Here is a 22763-nt window from a genome sequence, read left to right as displayed (position 1 = left end):
GACCTCCTCACTTCCTCATTGTTACCACACATTCACCAATAAATGCATTTAATTTATTTGTTAAAGGATCTGCCTGGATAATTAAAGAGTGCAGGATAAACAGACAGCCTATGGTTCCCTGTCCTTGAATAATGTAATTATAGGGTAGTGTTTTATGTGACTTCAGGAACATTATGCTGTTTATACAATTGAATTGTGTAGGTATTAAGTAGAGTAATTGAAAGAAAATGCGCATAAACATGACTTCAGGGTATTAAAACATACATATTATTGTAAATCAGTTCAGTATCTGAAGCAGTAATGCATAATACATGGCACTGAATTTTTAGTGCTGGACTGAGAATTGTTTATAATGAAAACAAGAAGTCTTGGAAACACTCAGCAGGTCTGGCAGCATCTGTGGAGACAGAGAAAAATGTTAAGATTACAGTTTGGTAGTATTTCTGTGGTTGAGGGGTCATATTTTAAATGCTGCTTTGAACTGAAATTATCAGCCTTTATCCCTCTGGTGGGTATGAAGTGATTTGATTTCTCTTTCCTGCTACAACCCTTAGTAGATCATTTCTCAGCATAAGCCTTGCCTAAAAATGACTATTGTCTAACTCAGAAATCACATACACACTGCTATACATTATACTGTGATGTAGCTGTCAAGTACAGGTCATTCCATCCTCTCTCAGAGTCTTGACAGCATGTGACTGCTGATATTAGTGTTACTTCATCTTATACAGCACATCATTAATTTACAAAAACAGAAATTGCTGGAAAAGCTTAGCTATTCCAACATATATTCAAGACAGAGCTCAATGTTTTATTTAAAGGAATCTGGTGTGGACAGAAATCAGAGTCAATGTTTCGGGTCTAGTGACCTTTCCTCAGAACTACGTTTTCAGCAATTTCTATTTTTGTTTCTGATATTCTGCATCTGCTGTTCTTTTGGTTTTTGCATCATTAATATATGCATTCTTGATAAACTGCACAACAAATATTGTTAAAAATCACACAACACCAAGTTATAGTCCAATGGGTTTATTTGGAAGTACTAGCTTTCGGAGCAATGCTCCTTTTGCAGCGTTCCAAAAACTAGTGCTTCCAAATAAACGGTGAAGGAGCAGTGCTCCGAAAGCTAGTGCTTCCAAATAAACCTATTGGACCTATAACCTGGTGTTGTGTGATTTTTAACTTTGTCCACCCCAGTCCAACACCAGCTCCTCTATATCATAACAAGTATTGTGGCACTGTGTATACAATGGTGCATTGCTTATGTGCTGGACTCAATATCCTAAAACATGAGTTCATGACAGTTTGAGAATTTGAATAATAGTTCTAAAAACCTTGAAAGATTAAATGGGATCTTGAACAGACAGGCCAGTGGGCTGAGAAGTGACAGATGGAGTTTAATTTAGAAAAATGCGAGATGCTGCATTTTGGGAAAGCAAATCTTAGCAGGACTTATACACTGAACAAAGAGACCTTGGAGTGCAGGTTCATAGATTTTTGAAAGTGGAGTCGCAGGTAGGTAGGATAGTGAAGAAGGTGTTTGGTATGTTTTCCTTTATTGTCAGAGTATTAATTATAGGAGTTGGGAGGTCATGTTGTGGCTGTACAAGACATTGGTTAGGCCACTGTTGGAATATTGCATGCAATTCTTGGCTACTTCCTATCGGAAAGATGTTGTGAAACTTGAAAAGGTTCAGAAAGGATTTACAAGCATGTTGCCAGGGTTGGAGGATTTGAGCTACAGGAGCGGTTGAATAGGCTAGGGCTGTTTTCCCTGGCATGTCGGAGGCTGAGGGGTGACCTTATAGAGGTTTATAAAATCATGAGGGGCATGGATAGGATAAATAGACAAAGTCTCTTTCCTGGGGTGGTAGAGACCAGAACTAGAGGGCATAGGTTTAGAGTGAGAGAGGAAAGATATAAAAGAGACCTAAGGGCAACTTTTTCACGCAGTGGGTGGTATGTGTATGGAATAAGCTGCCAGAGGAAGTGGTGGAGGTTGGGAACAATTGCAACATTTAAAAGACATCTGGATGGGTATATGAACAGGAAGGGTTTGAGCTAGGTACTGGCAGGTGGGACTAGATTGCGTTGGGATATCTGGTCGGCATGGATAAGTTGGATTGAAGGGTATGTTTCCGTGCTGTACATCTCTGGACTCTATGACTCTAAGTGACGCAAACACACCAGTGGTCAATATTTTGCACAATGGCTTGATTATAAAGACAATTCTCTATCATGGCATACTGGGCTACATGGTGGCTCAGTGGGTGGTACTGCTGTCTCACAGTGCCAGGGACCCGGGTGCCATTCCACCCTCGGGCAACTGTCTGTGTGGAGTTTGCACATTCTCCATGTGTCTGTGTGGGTTTCCTCTGGATGCTCCAGTTTCTTCCCCACCATCCAAAGATGTGCTGATTAGGTGGATTGGCCATGCTAAATTGTCCAGGGATGTGCAGGCTAAGCAGATTAACCATGGGAAACACAGAGTTACAAGGAAATGGTGGGATGCTCATCTGAGGGGTCATGTAGATTTGATGGGCTGAATGCTTCAACACTGTAAGGATTCTACTTTTTTCTATGTGCTTTGCAGAATGTAACCGGCCCAGCCTGCCCTGCAGATAGCTCCAGTCTCACCAATCTTCTTGACTCAGGAGTGGTCCACCTTGTGAACAAGTTACTTAGCTGTACAAAAGCATTGCAAGGAATGAATAAAGTGAAAAGTAATATTTATCAAAGTGAGCATTAATAACGTGAAAAGTGGATTGACCCCCCATTGTTTATGTTATTGCTTTGCTTGAATTATCATTCTGTGTCTTTTAGGTTTTCATTCTAATTCTCTTTGATAATCTTCAATGGAATGAGCAACTTTAGTTACATAGCGTAACATAACAAGCATAATAAAATATTCTAATATCACAGAAGTATTATGTAACAAAATATGATACTGAGCTTCAGGAAGAAACATGAGGTTAGTTGACCAAAAAAGGAGATAGGTTTTAAAGTGTATTTTAAAGGAAGGAAGTTGAATAGAAAGGTTTAGAGAGGGTTGGTTACTTGAGATTTTTCAAGGTTACCAAGATAACTGAAGGCATTACCACCAATGGTGAAGTGATTAGAATTAAGGAACCTGAAGAAGTCAGATTAGATGAGCCAAGATATCTCAGAGCGGATGGGTCTGGATGATTACAGAGTTAGGGAAGGAGTAGGCCATGGAAGGATTTAGAAATGAAGATTTGTACTTTAAAATCAAGACATTGTTTTCTGGGAGCCAACATTGCTCAGCAAGCACAGAGGTGATATGGGAATGATATGTTTCAAGTTAGGACATAGGTAGCAGAGTTGGATGACCTCAAGTTTATGGAGGATAGAATGTAGGAGACCAGCTACTTTGAAATAGTTGAATGTAGAGGTAACAAAGACATGCTTGAGGCTTTCAGCAGCTCATTAGCTGGGACACAGACAATGTTTGGCAATGCTATGAAGATGGAAACAGGTGGACTTGGTTCTCGTGAGGCTATATGGTTGGTCATGGTCAGATATGAACATGATTGATTTAAACTCAGACTGTTGCATGGGTATTGGATGGAACTAGTAGGTAGAGAATGGAGTTGAGAGTGAGGACTGAAAACAATAATTTGATCTTCCCAACATTTAATCCGAATGTACACATTCAGTTCTGGATTTTAGATTAGTAATCTGATAATTTAGCGATAATGAAAGAGTTGTGATGTGTCTTAGTGAGGTACAGCTGTATGGTATTGGGGACCATGTGAAAACAAATGCTGTGATATCACTTTTTGTCACTGAAGACCAGTATGTAGACAATAAAAAAGGATATTGCTAAATTTGCACCCTTGGGTGACACCAGATATAATGCTGTGGGATCAGGAACAGAAGATGTATTTAAAGTGATTTGGAATGCTGATTTTTAATTCGGCTGATAGATTATTGATTAGGATTATAGATTATTGATTTGGATGATAGATGATTGATTCAGAGTACAGATTTAATTCGGATTATTAATTCAGATTATAGATTAATTATATATATATAATTATATGTAATGATTATAGATTATTTATTAGGATGATAGATTGAATCAGATTATTGATGTGTTATTAGTACAGTCCGGATCCAGGGCCCTTCCTGCTCACTGTCTCCGAGGCCACAGCCGCTGGAGCCCGGCTCCTGCCTCATTCCCCTCGGCCCCGGGACAATGTGGAGCTTCACCAGGAGAGCCGCTCTCTCGGTGCCGCTGCCCCGGCGGCTGAGCCCGAGCCCGAGCCCGCGGAATGGTCGGACTGCCGTTTGTGGGAGGCCGCCCGGGCCCAGCAGCGGGAGGCCTGAGGAAGCGGGCCCAGCCCCGGGCCGGACTAAGGTAAGGCCGGGGCTGGAGCTCCGGGCGACCGCCTCCAGCCGCCAGTCATCCCCGGGGCTGGAGAGAACCGAACCCGTTTACCCCCTGAACCCGGATCACCTCCCCCCGAATCCGCATCCCCATCCCCTCCTTAATCCGGATCCCCCCTGAACCTGGATCACTCCTTTAATCCGGATCACCCCTTTAATCCGGATCACCCCTTTAATCCGGATCACCCCCTTAATCCGGATGAGCAATCAGTCAGTGATCTCTCCTTCTTCAACATCCCATAAAGTCTCACCATCACTATTGCGACGCTGCACTGTTTTATTCACCAGCCCATTGACCCTATATCTCTGCAACATTATTGGGTCACATTCTACCTGATCTGTGGGTAGCATATAATGTCTCCATTAAAACTCCACTCTAATTTCCTTGTCAGTTTTGAGGGTTCAGGCACCTCTGCCCTCTTCTTCAACTGGTCAGTCATCATTCCTGAGGTTAGGCATTTGATGACCATTTAACTATCACTGGAACCAAACTGCTCTGATTTAGATTTCCATTCTTGATCTTTTTAGGTGCCTCAGAGTCCATCCTGGCAGCCTGTAGAGGTCCGTGAGTTTCCAGAGGTAAGGAAGCATTTCCTGGGAAACAGCTGAAACCTGTACTTGTTGGTAATTAAACCTCTTATTGAGAACCATATAGACCTGGGAGGCCCAGTGTTTGACCCTGCTCTGTGCAGTGGTAGGATTGCTCATCGACCCTGGGTGGGAAAGAGGATCCATGGGTTCCTTAACTCTCCAGCAATCCCTTGATTGCATTGCAAGTGTGAGCAGACTTGAACTGAGCTTTTAAATCTAGGCACCTTAAATAAACGATTGAGACTTTACCCAGAAGGCTGCTTGGGTGTGAATGGACAGAGGAGCCTGTTGACAGTAGAAATAATTAGGGAACTGGTGCTTTCAGGTGAGAAAGTGAGAAAATATAAAAGTTGGTGCATACAGTTGCAGTTTCTGTGTGCTGGATCATTTATTGAAGAGATAGAAAAGCTTAATTGTTTCCCACGCTATAGTTCAGGGACACAGTACCTGCACTGCTTCAACTTTACACAGGCCAGTGATAGACCCTGGTTCTCTGGCACAGTGGTTGCACAGTGCTATGCTGGGCAGAGACTTATAATGATTTAATGTGACCCATATGTTTTCATGCCAACAAACTCCAGGTTACCATGGAGATGATTGACCATCTTGAACGATTGGCACTCGTTGATTTTCGGAACCAGGAGGGTATAGAAAGATTGGCAGATGCCATACAGTTTGCCAACCAGCTGCATGCTGTTAACACTGAGGGAGTGGAGCCCATGGATTCAGTGCTGGAGGACAGGTAATGGTATCTCTGTCTTACCTGATGGTAAATTACTTGGTAAATTAAGGAGAGCAAAAGAGACCAAAGGAGTTAGATTGTTAGGGGAGGTGATGATGTAGTGGTAGTGTCACTGCACAGGTCACTCAGAACCCCAGGCTTAATGTGTTGAGGACCTGAGTTCGAATCCCACCATGACAGATGGTGAATTGATCAGTAATGGCAACTGTTTGATTGTTGTTAAAAAAAAAACCCACCTCATAGAATCGCTACAGTGTGGAAACAGGCCCTTCGGCCCAGCAAGTCCACATCAACCCTCCGAAGAGTATCCCATCCAGGCCCATTCCCCTATTACTCTACATTTACCCCAGACTAATGCACCTAACCTACATATTCCTGACCACTACAGGCAATTTAGCATTGCCACTTGCACATCTTTGGATTGCAGGAGGAAACTGGAACACCTGAAGGAAACCCACGCAGACACGGGGAGAATGTGCAAACTCCGTACAGACAGTCACCTGAGGCTGGAAATAAACCCAGGTCCCTGGTGCTGTGAGGCATCGGTGCTAACCACTGAGCCATCTTGCTACCTAGGTCATTAATGTCCTTTTTAAGGAGGGAAATAAGTCTTTCTTATTGGGTCTGGCCTACATGTGACCCATGGCAATGTGGTTGACTCTTAATTGTTCTCTGAGCAATTAGGTATGGACAATAATTGGTGACCTAACTAGGGACACGCATCTCCCAGAAATGCATTTAAAAAAACAGTTGTACATCCGAGTGAAATATTTTATGTTGATAAATTTATAAAGTGCAGCAGATGTAAATTCTGAAATTTCCTCCTTTAAAACAGTCCTCCAACTTATTTATGTTGGTCACCTATCTATTAGCAATTTTGGTCCTGTGAAGCAGTTGAGATGTTTTACTATGTTAAAAGTGCTATGTACATGAAAGCGTTTGTTGGCATAGAAATTAGTGACCAGATAATCTGTTGTAGTGATACTAACTGAATAACAACAATTTGTACTTGTATCTAGCACCTTTAACCTCACAAAATGGATCAAGGTGTTTGACAGGCGAATCTATACATTAAAGTTTGGTTTGATTTATAATTGTCACTTGTACCTCGGTACAGTGAAAAGTTTTGTTTTGCATACAGTACAGGCAGATCATACAAAGTGCATTCAGGTAATACAACAGAGTGAGGAATACAATGCTAAGGCTACAGAGAAGATGCAAAGGGAACGAGATCAACGTTAAATTTATAATTTGAGAGGTCCATTCAGAAGTCTAATAACAGCAGGGAAAAAGTGGATCTTGAATCTATTCATATATGTTTCATATCTGCTGCTTGACAGGGGAAGATGGAAGAGAGTATAAGTTGGGTGGGAGGTTCTTTGATTATGTTGGTTGGTTGCTTTCCCAATGATCTTTGTGTCTTTGTTTGCTATGATCTGTCTGTGCTGCTCGCAAAACAAAGCTTTTCACAGTACTTAGGTACATGTAACTACAATAAATCAAATCAAATCCTGAGGCAGTGGGAAATAAAGTTGGGTTCAATGAATGGAAGGCTGGTTTACGTGAGGGCCTGGGCTGTGTTCACGATTCTCTGTGGTTTCTTGCGGCCTTGGGAAGAGCAGTTGTCATACCGAGCTGTGATAAATCCAGGTAGGGATGCTTTCTGTGGTGCATCCTGTAAAAAATTGGTAAGAGTCCTTGTAGACATGATGAAGTTCCTTAGCTACCTAAAGAAGTAGAGGCATTGTTGTGGTTCTGTTCGCCGAGCAGACATTTTGTCCCCTGTCTAGGTGACATCCTCAGTGCTTGGGAGCCTCCTGTGAAGCACTTTTGTGATATTTCCTCCGGCATTTACAGTGGTTTGTCTCTGCCGCTTCCGGTTGTCAGTTCCAGCTGTCCGCTGCAGTGGCCGGTATATTGGGTCGAGGTCGGTGTGTTTGTTGATAGAATCTGTGGATGAGTGCCATGCCTCTAGGAATTCCCTGGCTGTTCTCTGTTTGGCTTGTCCTATAATAGTATATTATACCGACCCAATATACCGGCCACTGCAGCTGACAGCTGGAACTGACAACCAGAAGCAGCAGAGACAAACCACTATAAATGCCGGAGGAAACATCACAGAAGCGCTTCATAGGAGGCTCCCAAGTACTGAGGATGTCACCTAGACAGGGGACAAAACGTCTGCAACACAAATTCCCAGCTTGGTGAACAGAACCACAACAACGAGCACCCGAGCTACAAATCTTCTCACAAACTTTGAGTAGAGGCATTGTTGTGCTTTCTTGACCATTGCGTCGATGTGGGTGGACCAGGACAGATTGTTGGTGCTCATCACTCCCAGGAGCCTGATGCTGACAACCATCTCCACCCCAGCTCCATTGATGCAGACAAGGCCATCTTTGTACTCGTCTTGCTAACGTTCGCGGAGAGATTGTTATTTTTACGCCATGCCATTAAGCAGTCAATCTCTATTGACGCTGTTAACTCAAGTTGACACTGAATCGCAAAAGCAGTGATCAAAATCTTGGCCCAGGGTTAGGTGCATTTGTCAGGGGTAAATATAGGAGAATAGGGTAGGGGAAAGGGTCTGGGTGGGTCACTCTTCAGAGGATCTATTGGGCCGAAGGGCCTGTTTCTACACTGTAGGGATTCTATAATTCTAAGTGGTAGGTCTTAAGGAGAATAGAGAGAGTGGACAAAATTCCAGAGATTAGGACTTTGGCTGCTAGGGGCACAGCTACAAATGATGGAGCAGTTAATACAAGCAATGCTCAAGAGGTCACGATTATATCGGTGATCTTTTATTGTCCTGTACTTTCCTGCTGTTTCACTCTTTGAACGTACTACTTCATAACTCTTTGTGTTTTTGTGAAAGGTGTTACTAATGTAGATAGCTTGGTGGTGCAATATTTCACGGTCCCTGTACAGGGAGTGTGCTGTTTCAGATCTATTTCCTCATGAAATTGGGGGCACATAGGCAGAGGTTATGCCCACAATTGTATTACAGAATCCCCAAATTGTGGGATGCATTTGCATTTTTGCTCTGATAACGTGAATTAGACAGAAAGAAACAGGTTCGCGAAAATAGGATTATCAATGATGTTACAATGATGTGGAGATGCCAGAGTTGAACTGGGGTGGACAAGGGTCAAAAATCAAATGACACCAGATCATAGTCCAGCAGGTTTATTTGAAAGTGCAAGCTTTTGGAGCTTAGTTCCTTTCTTAGGCATTGTATGATAGAGAGACACAAGACACAGTATTTATAACCAAAAAGCTAACAACTTTAAAACTAGCTGCCCTTATTGAGTCTTTTAATAAGTTAGAAGGTAGACTGCTGATTAAAATACAAAATCTAGACTCCCTGCAAGTCTTTGTCTGTAGATAACTAAAGCTTTTATCAATGTACAAGAGGTGACATCTCAGGTCAGACAATTCAGTTTTGGTGTGAGGACCTGCTTTGAATCTGTCTATGTTTTAAACTGAAGTCCAGTTTTATTTTTTTGACTGAAGAGAATCTTGCTTTGTGTATATGTGAGAAAGAGAGAGAGAGATACGTGAGAGAGTGAGTGAGAGACGGAGATGTCCAGAGTGTTTCGAAAGAGATGCCAGAAACGTGTCATCAGAAAACCCATGATATTCACTTTTGTTTCACTTTACTGAAAGAACACAGAATCGTAGAGTCCCTGCAGTGTGGAAGCAGGCCATTCGGCCCATTGAGTCCACACTGACTCTCCCAAGAGCATCCCACCTTGACACACAACCCCACCCTATGCCTGTAACTCTGCATTTCCCATGGTTAATCCACCTAGCCTGCACATCCCTGAACACTACGGGCAATTTAATATGGCCAGTCCACCTAATCTGCACATCTTTGCTCTGTGGGAGGAGACCAGAGCACCCAGAGGAAACCCACACAGACACGGGGAGAATGTGCAAACTCCACACAGACAGACACCCGAAGGTAAGATCAAACCCAAGTTCCTGTGCTGTGAGGCAGCAGTGCTAACCACTGAGCCACTGTGCCACCCCAATAACTTGACTAATAGCTTATTGAGTGTCAGGAAATACATCCCATCAGAGCAATCTTTGTCTGTCAAAGAGTGTAGGGCAGTACAAGGTAGCTTGTACTATTTATGAGTGAGTTCAGCAGCAGAGGTGGTCTCTCATTCATTCCAGGCACACTATCTCTCAGAAAACTTTTCGACAATTAAGACTAAATTGGGAAGAGTATTTTCTATGGGAGAGATCCTGTCTGCTGACTATGAGAAAGTTTATATGCATTGTGCACCCAGGACCGTAGATACGAAGATTCTTAATCCCAAAGATTTTTCTTTGTTGCATTTAATTTGGGCAGATTGCTTGTATTTTATGTCCCTGAACCAGTGGGTAATGCAGACAATCAACCAATGGCATGTAGAATTTTAAGAAGTAAAATCCTGTAAATGTTAAGCAGGTCAATGACTTGAAACATTTCTCCCTTTGCAGCTGCTATCAAACCCGCTGGGAATTTAATCCTTTTCTGTTTTTATTTCAGATTCCTAGCATCTCTCAAGATTTGGCTTTTATTTCCCAGAGTTGGGAATGTTTGAGATAGAAAAGGGAGTGTCCATGTGGGGGATGAGGGGACGGCTTAAAGGCCTGAGAACAGGGTGCCAGTGGAAGCTGCAAACGTAGAGCAGAAGGGAACGGGAAATAGGCAGATGTTCAAAACCCATGATGTTCACATTTGTTTCACTTTACTGAAAGAACGTAGAATCGTAGAGCCCCCTACAGTGTGGAAGCAGACCTATCGACCCATTGAGTCCACACTGACCCTCCAAAGAGCATCCCACCTGGACACTCACGTTGTCACTTCGAGTCCAGAACCTCCCCAGTCAACAAGGACTGTGGACACGAGTGCTGATGAGAGGCAGAAGCTCAACTAAACACATGGATTAAAGAGGTCCCAGTTTGGCATTTCTGCACCACTGGAATCTGCACTTTCACAATCCCTGAAGCTCTGAAATTGGACCTGCATAGTGTCATAGAGATGTACAGCACTGAAACGGACCTTTCAATCCAACTCGTCCACACCGACAGATATCCCAACCTAATCTAGTCCCACTTGCCAGCATTTGACCTATATCCCTCTTAAGCCCTTCCTATTCATATACCCATCTATATGTCTCTTAAATGTTGTAATTGTCCCAGCCTCCACCACTTCCCCTGGCAGCTCATTCCATACACGTACCACCCTCTGCGTGAAAAAGTTGCCCCTTAGGTCTCTTTTATGTCTTTCCCCTCTCACCCTGACCCTTTAGTTCTGGACTCCCCCAACCCAGGGAAAAGACTTTGTCTATTTATCTTATCCATGCTCCTCATGATTTTATAAATCTCTATAAGGTCACCCCTTAGCCTCTGAAACTCTGGGGAAAAAAGCCCCAGCCTATTCAGTCTCTCCCTATAGCTCAAACCCTCCAACCCTGGCAACATCCTTGTAAATCTTTTCCGAACCCTATCAGTTTCACAACATCCTTCCAATAGGAAGGAGACCAGAATTGCACGCAATATTCCAAAAGTGGCCTAACCAATGTCCTGTACAGCCGCAACATGACCTCCCAACTCCTGTACTCAATACTCTGACCAATAAAGGAAAACATACCAAATGCCTTCTTCACTATCTCATCTACCTGCGACTCTAATTTCAAGGAGCTATGAACCTATATTGCAAGGTCTCTTTCTTCAGCAACACTCTCGAGGACCTTACCATTAACTGTATAGGTGCTGTTCTGATTTACTTTTCCAAAATTCACACCTCGCATTTATCTAAATTAAACTCCATCTGCCACTCCTCAGCCCATTGGCCCATCTGATCAAGATCCTGTTGTAAATTGTGGTGACCTCCTTCGCTGTCCACTACACCTCCAATTTAGATACAAATATCTCAGCAAGAGGCCCATCTGCAAACTTACTAACTGTACCTCCTATGTTCACATCCAAATCATTTATATAAATGACGAAAAGTAGAGGACCCAGCACCGATCCTTGTGGCACTCCACTGGTCACAGGCCTCCAGTCTGAAAAACAACCCTCCACCACCATCCTCTGTCTTCTACCTTTGAGCCAGTTCTGTATCCAAATGGCTAGTTCTCCCTGTATTCCGTGAGATTTAACCTTGCTAACCAGTTTCCCATGGGAACCTTGTCAAACACCTTACTGAAGTCCATATAGATCACATCTACTGCTCTGCCCTCATCAATCCTCTTTGTTACTTCTTCAAAAAACTCAGTCAAGTTTGTGAGATGTGATTTCCCACGCACAAAGCCATGTTGTCTATCCCTAATCAGTCCTTGCCTTTCCAAATACATGTACATCCTGTCCCTCAGGATTCCCTCCAACAAATTGCCCTCACCGACGTCAGGCTCACCGGTCTATAGTTCCCTGGCTTTTCCTTACCACCTTTCGTAAACAGTGGCACCTCACCTGTGACTATCGATGATACAAATATCTCAGCAAGAGGCCCAGCAATCACTTTCCTAGTTTCCCACAGAGTTCTCAGGTACACCTGATCGGGTCCTGGGGATTTATCCATCTTTATGCATTTCAAGACATCCAGCACTTCCTCTTCTGTAATATGGACATTTATCAAGGTGTCACCATCTGTTTCCCTACATTCTATATTTTCCATGTCCTTGGCAAGAATGCACATTCAGGAGACGTAAATGGCAACAGTCAGGATACAGGAGGTTCATCGACAGGGTTGGTTAGGGAGGGGAGATGCCAGAGTGTTGGGCACAGGCAGATGCTGCAAATCAGTGGGTGAGAGGATGGGAGAAGCACTTCCAAAATGGTGCTAAATGGAGAACACAGGATATGATGTTAAAACAAATATTGGAACGCTCAGTGAAATTATAGGCTCTATTAACTTGCCAACATTGTTTTGCATGCAAGTCAGTTGGGGATTTACTATAATCTGTTCCTGTTCTTATGTTCTTGTGAAGTTGTCTTATCACTGACCTGAGAGATCTATAGACTGCTAGTATAGTACCTTTCAATTCAGTTCTCAAAACATTTCTATTTTATCACACAGGCCATTGTACTTGCGTGAGGACACAGTCACGGAAGGTTACTGTGCAGAGGCAATCCTCAGCAATGCGAAGCAAGTTGTAGAGGAATACTTTATAGCACCTCCAGGCAAGTTCAATCAGCTTTACCATCTTTGGTGCTTTCAAACTCATCAGGTGGTATTCTCTCCAGATTTGGCTAGAAGGTGTCAGAGCTATAATTGACATTGCAAACTGGCTCTAATACAAAGCTCTCATTATCACATAAGTCAGCGTTTATTCTGTCCTGACCTGCTATTCCTTGCTTACCTACCCCATTCACATGTCTCTCTTTTTCTTTCTCTCTCTCTCTGGGTTCCATCTCCACCTATCCACTCACCTCCCCCAATTTCCTCTTCAGCATAAATACCTCTTTTTCGAGCTGCCAGCAGTTCTGATAAAGAGTTACCAGACTCTGAAATGTTAACTGTGCTTTCTTACCACAGCAGATGCTGCTAGACCTGCCAGGTTTCTCCAGCGATCTCTGTTTTTGTTGCAGGTCAGCTGCCTGACATTCATTCTCATTTATTGAAAATCTTTCTCATTAGTCATTTAGTTTTTCAAATGCCTCTTTGAGATTATTGGTCAAGCATCTACTGTTGTTAAACACAGCAGGTGTTGGAAAAATTCAGCAGGTCTGGCAGCATCTGTGGGGGAAGAGAGTCAACATTTGGATTAATTATGACTTCTTAGGAACTGAAGAGAGGTTGAAATGAGATGGGTTTGTGATGTTGATAAATGAGGGAGCATCAGCCAGAACAAAAGGTCAGGGATATTTTAGAGGCAAAAGAGATTAAATAATAGTGATATTGTGCAAAAAAAAACAAAGACTAGTAGAAGACAGCTTTGGTCCTGAGAAAGTCGATGGCAGAATAAAAGACAGCTTTATCTAAAAACAGAAACACATGATTAGAAGACTGGCACAGATTTCCCACTGGCCAGACAGTCTTTACTCCAGTGTAAGTGGGAGGTGTGAATCCCCATTGTACACACTCTGAAACTGACTGTTCCTCTGGGCAATTCCTCCAATCTTGGCAACTGCTGAAAAATCAGAGACTCTGGATGGTTCCAATGAAATTAAGTGAAATAATTATTCTGGAAAAGTTAGAAATTAGATACCTAGTCCTGAGTACTGACCCCATAGTTAGCTCACACACCCCAAACTACTCCACTGTCATGAACAGTTACACAACCCAGATCCTGACCCTAACACACATCCCAGGCACTGAGATAAGCACTCCCCACAACAACATGATACCCCTCTCTCCCCAGGACCTGGAAGCACACCTTCCCCTACCCACTGACACCTGACACACCCTACCCCTGATATCCAACACCTTCCCTCCATCTCCATTAAGATCTGAACCCTGCCCAGTCAGTGGACCTGATACCCTCACCTTGAGTTCCATCACCTAACCACTGCCACTGCTTTTAGATCTGACTTGCACCACCCACCATTGGACCCGATCATCCTTTCCCTCCCCCACTGGCCCACCCTGATCTTTTGCAAACACTCACCTGCCCCACTTCCCACCTGACTCTCTACCCCTCCCAGTTGGCACCCTCCTTACCTGACACTATACCCACCTGGCTGTCTGTCCCTTCGCCAGTTTTCACCCTACCCACCTGGCACCTACATCTCCACCCATCTGACACTCCACCCTCCCAGCAGTTCTGTGACAAGAAAGAACTGTCATAGTCTCTATATTTATTAGGTCGGTCTGAGCACATTATTCTCTCAGAAAAGCAAAACTCCCTTCTTTTATATAAAAAAAAGGGCTGGAGTGGGAATTTGCATGAGATTGCCTGTCCCCAGAAAATCCTCACCACAGACTGACACTTGGCAAAGGAATCAAATTGAAATGGTGGGTAGCATGCACTGTGTGTTGATGACATGTGAGCCATGATACCAAACATGTCAGAAACTGGGAAGAAATAGAGAGCCAAGTGAGTATAGTGTCAACTAAGTAGGGTACCAACTGGGAGGGGCTAGAGAGCCAAGTGAGTAAAGTGTCAGGTAGGTCATGCTGACTTGACATAGTCCATAAACCAGGATAACACCTACCGTAAGATGTTTTATGTGACAGTCGAGCTTGGGAGTCATGACTGATGTTGTTGTTTCTTTCCCCTAAGCCTGTATGCTGTAGTTGCAACTCATTGTAACTCAGTGATTGAAACTGATTTGTGACAGGTAGTAGCAGAAATAGCCATTTAACCAATTGTGAAGTTGTTCCTCTAGTTTAGAGAGATTGTGGTTGAACTGACCCAACTCCCTGCACCTTTGCCCTATACTCCTTAATCTCTTTCATCAAGAAAATCAGTTTCAGTTACAAAACGAATAACTGGTCTCGTATCAGTTATAGAAGAGAGTTTTGAACTTTATAGTGCTTTGTATATAGAATTATTTCCTCATCTCTGTCTTGAATAGTTCAGTTCGTACTTTTTCAACTATGACTTAAGGACCTCAGCTCAATCAATGGAAATAGTTTCTCTCTGTTTATTTTATCCATTTCCTTTGATATCTTGAAAATGTTAATCAACTCACTCTTCAACTTTAACAGTCCCAGCAAGCACACACCCTTGGTTTGTGGAATCTTTCTTCATAGTTTAACTCTTGAATCTGGGGATGTTTCTTGTTCCTGCTTTTGGGAGCATTTAGGACCAGAATAAGTAGCCACCCATTTAAGACAGAGATGAGGAGGAAATTCTTCTCTCTGAGAATGGTGCATCAGTGGAATCCTTTACTACAGGGGGGGCTGCATTCAAGGCTGAGATATAGAGATTCTTAGTCAGTGAGGGAGTTACAGGTTATGGTGAAAAGATAGGGAAATTAAGGATTATCTGAAAAGCCATGATCTCACTGAAGGGCAGCCTCCATGTCCTGCTCCTTCTCCCATGTCTTATAATCTTTAACTTTCAGCCAGAAGTGCTGAGTAGATGATTCATCTTGACCTCTTCCTGTTGGTCCTCAGGATCACATGCCAGTCTTCAGCCAAATTGCTTCACTTTACGGGTACCAAGAAACCACTGAAGGCTCTGGATATTACAGAGGCTCTGACAACAACCTGACAATAGTACTGATGAGCTGTGTGCCCAAATTAGCCATATCCCTAGTCAAGTTGTTCCAGATACAGTCCTGGCATTTACCCAACAATGTGGAAGATTATCTAGGTATCTCAAAAAGCTGGACAAATCCAATTGGCCGGATTCCTCTCCTCCCCCCGCGTTCGTTATCATTAAAGGGATGGAAGGGACTGTTGGCGGTGCAATCAGACAGCACTCGCTCAGCAATAACCAGCTCAGTTTGGGCTCCGCCAGGGCCACTCAGCTCCTGATCCCATTGCAACCTTTGTTCAAACATTGAAGAAAAGGCTGAACTCCAGAGGAGAAGTGAGGATGACCTCGCTTGACATCAAGGCAGCATTGACCAATTGTGGCATTAAGGAGCTCTAGTAAAACTGGAGCCAATGGAAATCTCTCCACTGGCTGGAGACATGCCTGACACAAAGAAAGATGTTTGGAGGCCAGCCATCCCAGTGCCAGGTGTCTCTGCAGGAGTATGTGGGACTTGAACCCAAGCCTTCTGGCTCAGAGATACGGACATTACCACATCACAAGATTTTGGATTGTTAGAAAGCTCCTATCCCAGCGTTAGCAATTGTCAATGGACCAATTTTATAAATGGATTGAAATCAGGCCTCTTCCATGATCTGTGTGGTTGATATTTTCTAGACAACCTATTCAGAGATGTTGTGACACACATCTGCAGTAGGTGGGATTTGAACCTGGGCCTACGCAATTACATAGAAACGCTATTACTGTGCCACAAAAGCCCTCTGTTCCTCAGGAATCTCTCCTAGGCTCGGACATCCCCAACTATACCATCAATGACCATTCCTCCATCCTAAGGTCACTCTTACTTTGCTTCATCATTTAGATGGGTCTCTGACCCTGATTCAGTATTAATTATTTGACATGTCTAGCATGTTAACCTCCTCTTCTAATTCAACTCACATACAAAATGATTATTCAGCATGTGTGTCATGTCCTAATTTCCATTGATAATGGCACTGTTACCTGGTTTAAAGAGGCGTACTTTCCACGTGATCACTCTTTCTTTCTAAAGTGTTAATTTTGATTTCCCTCAGAGCTCCTTTTCTAGCTCCCTATTCTGTTTTGTCACTAGTGATGTACTTTGTCTACTTCCTATTCACCAGGATTAGTGTTTTTTTCTGCATTTTTATTTGCTTTCTTATATGTTTTATGTTGTCCTTTACATCTTTATTGGTCCACGGTTGTCTCTTCTGATGAATCAATGTCTTATTCCTTAGGAGTATAGAACTGGTCCTGTATCACAAAAATATACTTTATTCATACAATTTGAAAAAGTACATGATGAGACGTTTTGAAAATTATACAGTGTGATAGAAGTCATCTTGTCTACATTCAGCATGTTACACTCTGAGGTGCCTCAATATCATTGTAATACTTTTAAAATTTGCAATATACATTTCACATCAGGATACAGTCCAAGGGCTAAACATTTCAAATTGAAAATTCAGAAGGAGCAATAGGCTTTAACTTTGCTACTTACAGCATGTTCAACTCTGAGGTGCTGCAATACAATTCCAATATTTTTGATGTTTATAATTTATATACTTGTCAGGCATATAGCTCGAGGGGTTCAATAGAGTTTCCAATTCCTTGCTGTATTATGGCTGGAAGGCCTTACACAGTAACCTTTCTCTATTGTGCACCAGCTCTAAGCTTCCGTGTATCCCTCAACATGGACTCCTCTTGCTGATCTTCTGTCATCATTGATAGATACCCATTGATACATTTGTCCAGTTTACTGTGATTGCTCTGTTTCTCATCCTTTTGAAATCAGCCTTCTCCTAATCTAGAATTGTTGGTAATTGTTTTGCATTTCTCCTTTGGAAAATAACCTGTTTATTCAACTACATTATAATTGCCATTAGATAAATGTGTTCTTGTACAGTTAGACTATTAAGTAAATCATTATACATTACCATTTCTAATATCATCTCTTGTTGGCTCCTGGACATAATTGTTAAATTAGCTCAGGTACACTCATAAAATTCACCTGACATCTTATGAAATTTATATAAAAGTCAAAATCTCTTACTAAAAACACTGATCCTACATCTGCCTAATCTCTGTATTTACACAACCTACTGCTTCATATCTGCTATAGGAACTGCCAGACAATTCTCACGACAGTCTTTATTCATTTGTAATTCTTTGTTCTAGCCATAAAGTCTCCAATGTCTACTGACCTTTCATTGTCACCTCTCATCATTGAGATGATTTCATCCATAATAATCACCACCATGTCAAATCCTCCAAATGTGTGACTGCAGTATATCCGATTTGTTTATGAAAACTTCATCCTTGTGACCACTTTATTTTTCCTGTCCATTAGGAATTATTAGCCTAGCCCAGTAATTTCTTGCTAACCCAATACTTAAAATGAAATCTCTCACTTCCAAACACTTGGCCACATATTCACCTCCCTGATCTGTTTCTCCCCATGCCAGTTTGCTCATAGCTCAGTTATGAACCTTGAGGTCATGATCTTTAGTTCATTAGCTCTTTCCCAAAGTACCTGTAATCTACTCTTCTCTAAATTGTTTATAAGATAGCTCATGGATCCTCCTCCTTCAATATCCTTTTCAATCTGGTTTGAGATATCCCTCATGTGGAACTAGACCGATGACTTACCATGCACATTTCTGAATGAAAGATTTATGCCCGAAATGTCGACTCTCCTGCTCCTCGGATGTTCCTGACCTGCTGTGCTTTTTCCAGTGCCACACTTTTCGACTCTGACTCTCCAGATCTTTGAGTTCTGCCCACTAAGAATGATATCTTTCTGTCTGATTACTGCATTACCCAACAACTACCACATTATGCCTCTCCCCGTATCTTTTTCCAATGTGCTGTAATTAGTAGATTGGATATCCTTCCACTGTCTTTAGCCTTATTCTAACAGGTAGCAACAACATTGGACCTGTTGAGTAGTATCTGCTTGTATGGATTTTCATTCTCCAGTTCACCCATTATTCACACTAATCCCATTCTGAGCCTGGTTCCCTCAAAAATGTGAGACAAAGTCTGGAATAAATTAACATGATATTACTCCCTTTTCATTGTATGCTGAGGAGTCTGTAATTCACAGTCCAGCTTAATGACTCTGCAATTGAGGGATTCAAGATGAGAGACTAGTTGCGTGTTTGCTTGGTAAAGTCGCATTAAAGTGTCAGTCAGGAGCAGGCACTTCAGGAACTCCAGCCTGCTGTGCCATTCAATAATATCTTGGCTGATCTGATTGGACAATGAGATTGAGATTACAAGCTGTTATATTGCATTAGTGAAACACAATAGCATTGCCATATTTCAACCTAAATGTTTTGTAACTACTTATAATTTAATTTATTTTCTATTCACACCTGGACAAAAGAAAGTAAATACTTCGTGCTTTTAACTTACACAAAACCAGCATGTGTTGAGAACTAAAAGGCTGCACTTCCTTCCTCCTCTGCACCAAATTCCCATGCTCAACAAAATCCTGACTTTTGCATTCTTTTTGTGACCACTCAGAATCAGCAACTACTGCTTAGTTTATACATGTTTTTTGAGAGTCACACCCAGATTACAAATAGAGAATCAGATTCCTGCACGCAGTGATCAGCACCTATCAAAGAAACCACTTAGTTGTTGGGCAGTTTGTTAATAAGATCAGTCTTTAAAGTTATGAGTTTAATTTCAAAACTCTTAAATACTAGAGAAATCTTATTCATTAAATCCCTGACTTTTGCCTGGCAGTAACACGTTACTTTCTTCATGACCACTCTGAGCAGGTAACTTTACCTTTGAACTAATGGGGAAGGTGGTACAGGGTATGGAGTGAAATTTTTATATGTTATGTGAAAGATTATAGTCAAGACTAGAATTGAAATTACTTTTTTAATCTTTCCAGCAGTCACAGATGCAGTTTAGCTAATGTTAAAACTGGTGCTTGCTTTGTGTTTCTCAGTGCTTGAAGGTGTTTAACTGTTCTTCTTTGACTTTGTGCTTAAATGCATTGTAATTTTAAAAATAGTACTGTTGTGGTTGGTAGTCTGGAGTTTATTGATATGTTCATCAATATGAGTGATACTTTCATGTAGCAATCTGACATTTCCATTTCAGTCACACTGTACCAGCATCTGGAATCACAACATCATCTTGTTTTTAAGATGGCACTAACTTGAGTGGCTTCAAGTGTTTTGTGCTATTTAAACTATAATAGACATGCACTTGGAAACCAAAATACTAAACACAACTAATGGGATGTTTTCTGGTCCCTTGTCTGAGGTGATTTTATGCATGGGAAACAACTCCGAACCAAAGAGTTAAGTTGTACTGCTTTCCTCAATGCGGTCACTGCAGTGAATATGAAGGTTGAAAGCTGATGTCAACCCATTGTTATTCATTTTCCCATCACAGAATGGGCAAGAGTCCAAATATTTATCAGCATGGCCTGCGATTTTTCTTTAACCATAGTTCTTCTAACTTCTTTACACGGAGTGATTTTTAATATAGGTTTCCCACTTCTCGCTATGGTTTGAGATAAATGAGACTTAAATTGTTCTTTGAACGGAAATAGCACATTTAATGGCTATCTTGGTAGAAATTCAAAGTGTGGCAAATGGAAGTTGAGTTTGGAAATAAAGTTAGTTGTCAATGTGAGGTTCTAAAATTGAACATATTTTTTCCATCTTCGGACGTCACAGGAAAGGGGGAGCTCTTTGTTACAATAGTTTAACTGCATTGATTTCTTGACATACCTAATACAGTCCTCAAAGTAGGCCTGAATAGTGTTCCCTCTTTGCCTGGCACAGGATGACCGAGGCTGATTGGAAGTCTCTTACTGTTATTTGAGCTCAGTTAACTGGGCACTGAATTAGATCAAACCCCAACATTCTGGTCTGTATAGCTTAAGCTAATTGTCAGTTGTGCCCCACAACTATCTCAACAACAAAAAATGACAGCCAGGCTGAAGGGTGGGTTTGATTTATGCAGAGACTCAGAACCAGTCAAGCATTCTCAATGGCAGCATCTAATTTTAAATGGTTGAGTTTATTTGCAGTTTAGCATTAATGTATTGATATGAAAAATGTATTGGGATTCTTGTGATGTTTAGTTCAATAAAATGAAAATTGAGATTGCTTGGCAGCAGGACTGGTATTGTCTAAATTAATCAGTTCACAGAAAACACATTCACGAGGAGTAAGCATGTCATGGTCAGCTCCACATGAAGATCTCAGCCAAGACGTGGAGTTTGTTCCTCAGGGATGTGCAGGACAATAGTCAGTATTTCTGATCGAAGTTCAGTAATCCAAGCACAATATGTTTGTCATCTGAAGATGTATTCAGACATAGCTGTGATGGTCCTCATGGTAGAACATGCCACCACCTACTGTCTCTTACTGGTTTGTATGAAGATTACCTGCTAAGTTGATTTATCATATGAATGTTGATCCTATGGATCTGTATCAAGTGCAAGTTAAGTTTTAAGAAGATTACAGAAGAAAATTAGGAAGCAAGTTCTAATAGTGTTTTAAAAGCATTAATAATGATTGATTGAATGAATAATGAACCTGATTGATATTATCTTAAAGCAGTCTCTCCTCCCTTTTATTTTGAGAAGGAAGAAAGATTTTAGTGGCCATTGAATAATTATGGCATCCCATTTAGATTGTTTAGAAAAGGTTCTGAGTTAAAAGTTCAGCAGGTATCACTCTAAACACAAGATCAAGAGGGAACCTCTCATGGTACAAATGCCCATATTTGCTGCCAAGGGTTCCATTTGCATAAGTTCCATGCCTGTGATTTCTGCCTATGCAGGGCAAAACCGAAATGGTCCAGGAAAAATGAATTAAGCACCTGCAATGTCATTCTATTTTCCAAGGATGGTTTGTAACGCAGTGCCTGGAGGTGATGAAAGTAATAACTTCCAAACAAAAATAATTTTCCCAATTGTCTTTTTTTTTTACATTGACTTAAGATTATATTTTGCCCAATATATTAAAAAAAGTCTTTTCATTTTAGGGAATATTCCACTGCCAAAGAAAGAAGAGAGAGACAGCTTCCTTCAGCATTCTAACCGGTGACCACGACAGAGGAAATGTTGGAATTAACAATTTCAAAATGGACGTTCTTGGTGAGGAATTCCACTTTCTTGCAGACCACTTGACTACACTGAACATACGGTGAAGATTCAAGCACACCAGATTTGTCAAATGAACCAGTTTTTCATATCAAATGGCAGTGCCAAAGATGTGAAATTCAGTGATGTGTAGATTTTTTCTCTATTAACTTGGATTGTTGTTTTTGATTTATTAAATTTAAAATTGAACAGAAAAACAGTCATTTATTTGAATACTGAAATAAAGAAAAGGTGTGTCTCTTAGTGCATTCTCACCTTTGAAACAGAAAGATATGGTTTTGCCTTCTACTTCAGGAACCTGTGCATAATCTAGGGTGTTTTTTCATGTGAAGTATTAAGGGAATACTGCATTCTCGGAAATGCCACCTTTCAGGTGAGAAATTAAGCAGTTGGACAAGTGTGGTTTAATCTCATACAAATTACTGCTTTTTGTTGGTGCTCCTTGCCCCACTATTTAAACACTTAATCTCAACTGAGACTTAAGTCTCTGGAATGGAGTGATCAACTGTTCTGCACAAGGCCTCATACTACAGGTATCACTGAACTAAGGCTGACACTGCCTCTTTTAATAAGCAAGCAGTTTCATAACTTAAATTTGGAACAACTTGTTTTTAAATTTTCAATGAGAAATCCTAAGTTAATATCCAATTTAACATTTTCTTCATTGTTCATTTCTTTCATAAAGTCTTAATATTTCAAATTA

General features: G+C 41.5%; 1 protein-coding gene across 2 annotated transcripts; it reads left to right on the top strand.

Moving 5' to 3' along the window:
* The first annotated feature begins 3213 nt into the window (after positions 1-3213).
* Positions 3214-22329, top strand: gatc (glutamyl-tRNA amidotransferase subunit C). Of its 2 annotated transcripts, XM_043715958.1 has the most exons (6): positions 3214-3296; positions 4126-4381; positions 4939-4989; positions 5583-5743; positions 12816-12919; positions 21943-22329. In XM_043715958.1, exons 1-6 carry the CDS (start codon positions 3229-3231, stop codon positions 22002-22004), a joined length of 702 nt encoding a protein of 233 aa, XP_043571893.1. In that variant the 5' UTR covers positions 3214-3228; the 3' UTR covers positions 22005-22329. The 2 variants fall into 2 exon arrangements, with proteins under 2 accessions (XP_043571893.1, XP_043571894.1); XM_043715959.1 differs by lacking the exon at positions 12816-12919.
* Positions 22330-22763: the final 434 nt, after the last annotated feature.

The sequence above is a fragment of the Chiloscyllium plagiosum genome, chromosome 25, assembly GCF_004010195.1.
Source record: "Chiloscyllium plagiosum isolate BGI_BamShark_2017 chromosome 25, ASM401019v2, whole genome shotgun sequence".
Taxonomy (NCBI): domain Eukaryota; kingdom Metazoa; phylum Chordata; class Chondrichthyes; order Orectolobiformes; family Hemiscylliidae; genus Chiloscyllium; species Chiloscyllium plagiosum.
The sequence above is the reverse complement of the archived record's forward strand: the minus strand, read 5'-3'. Positions and strand labels throughout refer to the sequence as shown.